This window comes from Pistacia vera, unplaced genomic scaffold, assembly GCF_008641045.1.
Source record: "Pistacia vera cultivar Batoury unplaced genomic scaffold, PisVer_v2 Contig301, whole genome shotgun sequence".
NCBI classification, from domain to species: Eukaryota; Viridiplantae; Streptophyta; class Magnoliopsida; order Sapindales; family Anacardiaceae; genus Pistacia; species Pistacia vera.
In genome coordinates, this window is record NW_022196115.1 from 728,348 (window position 1) to 734,713 (window position 6,366).

General features: G+C 34.5%; 1 protein-coding gene across 2 annotated transcripts; it reads right to left on the minus strand.

Moving 5' to 3' along the window:
• Positions 1-749: 749 nt before the first annotated feature.
• Positions 750-4,798, minus strand: LOC116135581 (serine--glyoxylate aminotransferase). 2 transcript variants are annotated; one of them, XM_031421291.1, is made up of 7 exons: positions 4,687-4,749; positions 4,121-4,194; positions 3,200-3,480; positions 2,554-2,838; positions 1,980-2,346; positions 1,500-1,710; positions 750-1,079 (listed from the first exon to the last, which is right to left on the minus strand). In XM_031421291.1, exons 3-7 carry the CDS (start codon positions 3,402-3,404, stop codon positions 942-944), a joined length of 1,206 nt encoding a protein of 401 aa, XP_031277151.1. In that variant the 5' UTR covers positions 3,405-3,480; positions 4,121-4,194; positions 4,687-4,749; the 3' UTR covers positions 750-941. The 2 variants fall into 2 exon arrangements, with proteins under 2 accessions (XP_031277151.1, XP_031277150.1); XM_031421290.1 differs by lacking the exon at positions 4,121-4,194 and having other exon boundaries at positions 4,687-4,798.
• Between the last annotated feature and the right edge of the window lie 1,568 nt (positions 4,799-6,366).

The following is a 6,366-nucleotide window of genomic DNA, read 5'->3' on the forward strand; positions in this document are numbered from 1 at the left end:
AGAGCTGCAAAGATGAACTGTTATGACATTGATAAATCTGATGAATGCTAATCTGGAATCTCATGTACCGCAGCTGCACATGAATGTATCAAATGTAGAAGAAAACAAATTCGCAAGCTTTACTCTTAAGACATGCTTTCCCAGAATCCTATTTCCCAGATTTTGCTGATATTAGTCAGATAGTAATAATAGTTTCGGAGATCCATTTCCTGTCAGCACAACTTGAAGAGAAGGGGAAATAAGAAAAAGAATATATAGAATTGAGGTTCTCCTCATAATTCAAAAAACCAACTTAACAGAGAGAAAGTCTAAACCCCATTTTTGCAGTTGTTTTGTCAGAGAGATTGAGGCATTTTTCAGGTTGCTTTGAATGGTGAAATTTCGAGAGCATCATTGTTTTTTTCAATCAGTATCTCAAATCTTTCATCCCAGAAAGTAGTTGAAAGAAAGAAGAAAATAACAAATGAGATAAAACTGAGTATTTAACACTCAATATTAGTTCTTATTGCATAATAGGTGATTACTGGACTAATCTGAACACTTCAATCATCAAAGAATTCAGGAATTAGAGGGAATATTTCGGATATTTTTCCTCGTATTACATCTCTTTTCGAAATGATGTATGGTTTAATTAGCTAGGTTTTATAGAACAACTTGCTATCAAATTATTGGCAAACGATTTGTTCGGCACATAAAGAATTTTCCTTCTCTTGATGAACAATGACATCTCTAAAAATATGAAGCTTATAAAATAAGAAAGGAAAATACTTTGATTGGATTAAAGAAGTTCCAAATACAGGATAATACATAACAATTGTATCAAGAAGGAGACTAGGCAAGTATCAAGAGAGTGCAAGCACAGGAAGGAAAATTATACATTCTTTACATAGTGCCCTGAAGTAAACGATTGGAGAAAAGTAATTACATGGGCTGCAGGTGAATCAAATCCTGGAAGGGATCAGAGGAGTGTTGTTCTGTAGGTATGCGCTAGCAGCCCCAACTCCGCTTCCCATCTTAACTGGATAGCCTACGTCTTTTAGTGCCATCTCCACACCAGCAAGACAACCCAACAATTGCAACTGAAAGTTGATGAAGAAAATACAGATTAAGCAAGGTCAGACGACTTCAAAGCAATTCTTATGAGTCGTAAATTCTAGTATCTGACAATGGTAGAATTGCTTGAGATAGAACATATGGCTGATCTATGGAATTAATCATGTCATATATTGTCAACTAAAAGTGTGGTCAGTCCAGTATTTTCCCAAAAAAAATAGTTAAGACTTGTGATATAACTATGAACTACTTGATGAAAGCGGGGCATTTGAAGGACAAAGAGTTGCAGTATCAACATTGTTTGAAACTACCAGTATGTAGGTATAATTGTGGCAACAGTTTTCCTGAAAAACTTTTCTGACCATGATGCAAGAGACAATTCTGAAATTTTGAAATGAAATGTATGATATCCGTATAGAAAAAAACTTCAATAAATGAAACATTACCTCATTCATGTGTCCAAGATGCCCTATTCTAAATACCTTTCCAGCTACTTTGTTAAGACCCAAACCTAAGCTTAAATTGTATCTCTTCCATGACCTTCTTACAATTTCTGAGCTATCAATGTATGGGGGAACAAGCACAGCAGTCACAGTGTCACTGAACCATTCTTCTTTTTGGGTGCAGTTCTTCAATCCCCATGCCTCCACAGCAAGCCTACATTCAAATTTCAAGGCCTTTTTAGAGCACAATTCAAATTATATTCCTTGACAAAAAGGAAATTTAAGAGTTACTAAGAGTTCCCAAACACAATTTTTCATGCCAAATAGCTTGGAGTCAAAGGTCTCTGGATTGAAAGGATACCAACTCTACAGTTCCTCTCTTATTGATTTGCATAGGATTTGTATGTTGGGTGTATATCTTACTTATCGATAAATTTAGAAAACTACATCAAGATAAGTACAATGAAGCCAAAAAGGCCTCACCTGGTTGCTTTGCCCAAACGGGTGTGCCTCGCAATCACATTCTCGAGGCCTTCTTCAAATATCAGATCCAAAGCAGCTCTCAGCCCATACAGCAGTTGGATGGAAGGGGTGTAAGGCCAGTATGTTCCCATTTGATAGAACTTCAAGTAATCCTTCCAGTCAAAGAAAACTCTCAGTGACTTTGCAGTCTTGGAGGCCTCCAGAGCTTTGGGGCTTGCACAAACAATACCCATTCCAGTAGGAAGAGAAAGAGCTTTTTGAGAGCCAGTTAAAGCCACATCTACTCCCCACTCATCCATGCGAAAGTCAAGAGCACAAATGGAGGACACTCCATCGACAAGGAAAAGAGCTGGGTGCCTGTAGTCATCTGAAAAATAGACACAAAACATGGAACCCGTCTTATAAATACTGAAAGTGGATAAGGTTAAGTAATCATTGTCTACTCAACAGCCACTTCTGAAACTTATTTCATGCAGTGTGCCTTATAAAATTATGATGAAGATCTAAACCAACACATGAAGAAACAAACTATACACCCAGAAGTCAAATTCTATAAAGCAAGATATGCACTTACCAAGAATTTTTCTCACTTTAGCCAAGTTGTTGGTAACTCCAGTTGCTGTCTCATTGTGGACAATGCAAATTGCCTTAATAGTGTGTGCAGTATCTTCGGCAAGTTTCGATGCCAAAATGTCAAGGTTAGCACCTTGGCCCCAATCACTTTCAACAACATCAACATTGAAGTTTAGACGTTGCTGCTGGTCAATCCAAAGCAAACTGAATTGGCCAATCAGAAAAGACACAATTCGATCACCAGGTGATAAAGTGTTTGTAAGCGCACTCTCCCAAGCACCAGTGCCTAAAACAAAATTACAACATCAACAAACACAGACTGAGATAATAAAACACATGATAATGTTTACCTATCAATTCCTTTTTCCTTTTTAGATGAAAAAGCATCCCTCGGAAAATATGAATAATCCAAAGTCAGGAAAGTCCTATAAATCATCTCGTCATTCTTCTAAAAAACACCCCACGCACATATGATCATATGCACAAATTTGATTCACCAAGTGATCTTATCTGTATCAGAACTCAAACTAGCTTACTATTAACTAGTTAAAATCATCTTTGACACCGAGATACAATCTTTTGAAGACTAAGAGCACATAGACTTAAAGTAAAACAATAAAAGTTAACTCATTGGATGATAACAATACCTGTGGTTGGGATCAAAAATGGAGTTCCAGAAGTTGTCTTGAAAATTTTCTTAACATCCTCAAGAAGAACTTTTGTCATTGCTGGAATTGCTGGAGACCGGTAATCCTCATTGTTCCTGTTCATTGCCCGAATGACAGGGTCTGGGATATTAACAGGCCCTGGAACAAAGAGATGGTTCTTTCCTGGTCCATACACGTAGTCCATCTTCCCCGCTTTGGAATGTCACCGAAAAGCTGAAGTTCGACAAATCCTTGATGCTTCAATGTGTCAAAACACTCAGCTACAGAATTCAAAAAAATGAAAACAGAAGTCAATCATAGATCTCTTTTACAAGCTTGTACCCTGCGGATATATACAATTTTCTAGAGCTAAAACTCCACATTCATCACTAAACTTACAACTTTTTCTAATTTTCTTCATTGGTTTCTACTATATTAAATTCATAATTTATCCTTGCACACGCAAAACAAGGAAATCCACAGTTGACTTACTGCATTCGACGGGTGTCATTAAATCAAAAAGGCATACAATAACATTTACCACGAACAAGAACTAATATATACAACCATGATTAACAAGTGAAATTTAATTCAGAATTTTAAAACATTAAATTTTTATCACCAGAAGAAACACAAACACCACAATTATGAATTCAGCTGGACTGAGAACAGCAAAACCAGAGAAGCAACTGATCATTAACTATGAAAAAATATAACTTGACTTGAACCTTTTTACAAGAAAGCTTTTCCTTAATTCACTTCAGAAGTCGAAAATATTTCCCATAAGCATTTTTTCAAAAATATAATGGGTAATAATAAACTCAAATTTAGACCATAAGTCAAATTTTCAGAAGACCCATTTAAGGAAATTTTGTAGATACTCTTTTACATAAATTTTCAAAAGAAAACATGAAAGGTGACCTGAGCAAATGGTAAAACAAGACACATACAAGACTTGCAGAGAGTCAGATTTACGTTAAATGTTTGGGATTATCCTGTTCCACCGATTCAACAGAAGTTGTTTGTTAACAAAATATATAATATATTTATATATATTATATTATATTCCCTTTTAGAATAAGACAACACAAGCAGAACAAAAACACTCAGAGCAACACATCCAACGAATTCAGCTTAAAATACCAGAACTGAAACTGAAAGATCATTCACAAGCCCATACTTCACATAATAACTCCTCATATAAGCACAAAACACATAATTTCTAACATCAAAATTTTCATGTGCTCTCAGTTGCTTCAGTTTTTAGTCAAATTTTCACATCAGAAGATACAAAATTTCCTTTTTAAAAATCCAAACCCTTTTGCATACAACACCAAAAAAATAAGTTTCAAATGCGAACGTTCTACATGCATATAAAACATAAAACTTGTAACATACAAGACGAAAAAAGAAGTTAAAAAATCCATATAATATTTTACTGAAGTAAATGAAAAGTAAATGGAAAGTAAGAGAGAAACGAAGAGTACCTTTGGATTGTTTGAGGAAGAAGAAGGGAAGAGAGAGTGAGGAGTGGGTGTGGGTGGTAAGTTACGTAAGGGAAGTATATGAGATTGAAAGAGAACATTCAGTTTTATAAGAGCGCGACTGCGCGAGGAGAGCCAATCAGCTGTCAAGATGGGACCCAGTGGGTGGTCATGCCTCATACGTGGCAGATAAGAGTTGAACTATACTCATCGTGCGGCTGTGAATTTATTTATTAAATATGTTCCTGATAATTTTTTTTCTGATTTTTTGCTATGGTTGTCCTTCTTGTTTAGCTTATTTTCTTTGACTCCCCTCAATTTTGATAAATTTCATTTTGAGTTTCAAAGAAATTTTTTTCTCGAAGAATCATATGAATAAATATATATAAGTGGTTCATTAGGATTTCTCTAATCCGGGAATGTCACATAGGTTAGAAATACAAAACTTTGTACATATAATATTATTTGATGGAGTGAATTAAAGATGTCAATCGTGGCATGTCATGCTGATTTGGGAAAAAATAAAGATACGATACTTCAAATTGTATTTATATCGTACCCAAATAAATTTACCTATTTATCACAGAATATAAGATTGATATTATATTTATTATGTCGTACTTCTCTAAAATATTGTGACTTAAAGTCTCACATCGCTCCCGTATGAGAATAATTGAGTGTTTGAATAGGGTCAATAGGTTTATACTTATGGTTTTGTTTTTTGGGCTTCGAGCTAAAAATGCATCCGCTAAGGCCTTATAGTGTCAAAGCGAACAAAATCCTATTGTTCCTAGTGTTTAAATAGGACTAATAATCCTATACTCAATAGACTTAACTCAATAATACTTCCATCAGAACATGTTTGTCCTCGTTCACTATTCTGAATGGCAAAAGTGTCCAAATGAAATTACGACCCTCTTTTATCTTTTATAACATTGAGGGCACAAATGAAAGGAATTTGATAATTAAGCATACAAATTAAGGGGAACATGTTATAAAAAGCATAAAATACAAGGGCACCAAAAGGGAAATACAAGGAAGAGAGATAGTCCTAAATACAAGGATTTGGAAGATAATAGGAGGTATGAGGTTGAGAAAGCAATGTGAAAAGATAAAGTGATAAAGGGCTGTGAACCACACCCACTCTTGTGGGAACCAACACCACACATCACCTTTTTTTTCTCCAGTTTTCATCTTGTTTTTTTATGTACTTTGCTTTCTTTAATTTTTGGTGTTATCCCAATTTTTGGGAAACTTGGACACATAATCCCTGATGTGTTTGTGGGTACTACACCCTTTGTTTTATCATCTTATCTATATATTGTGATAAATTCTTTTGTCTACACTTAATCGCTCTTGTATCTTGTTCGTAGGAAATCATTTGGCTGATGAATGATTTCAGAATAAATAGATCTTGAAATCCTTCAGGTCTAACAATAACTTGAGAACTTCAAACTCCGAAACTTGGTTTCATTTGGTTCAATATTATATCCCTATTCTATTATATTATTATATCCTAAAAACCCAAAAATACATTTGTTTCAATATTCTTAAAATTTTATTTTATTTTATTCATCTCACAAAGCATTAATAATTACATTTCTTGTAAAGATAACCCAAATTTACTTTTTTTCAAAAATACTACTCTAAAAATCATCAAATAATGAATCAAATGAAACCCTA

Coding starts and splice junctions, on each gene's coding strand:
- LOC116135581 (XM_031421290.1), bottom strand. CDS start 3,404: ATGGACTACGTGTATGGACCAGGAAAGAACCATCTCTTTGTTCCAGGG. Junction 2,347..2,553: donor TAAAGTGAGAAAAATTCTTG/GTAAGTGCATAT, acceptor TCTATTTTTCAG/ATGACTACAGGCACCCAGCT. Junction 1,711..1,979: donor CGTTTGGGCAAAGCAACCAG/GTGAGGCCTTTT, acceptor ATTTGAATGTAG/GCTTGCTGTGGAGGCATGGG.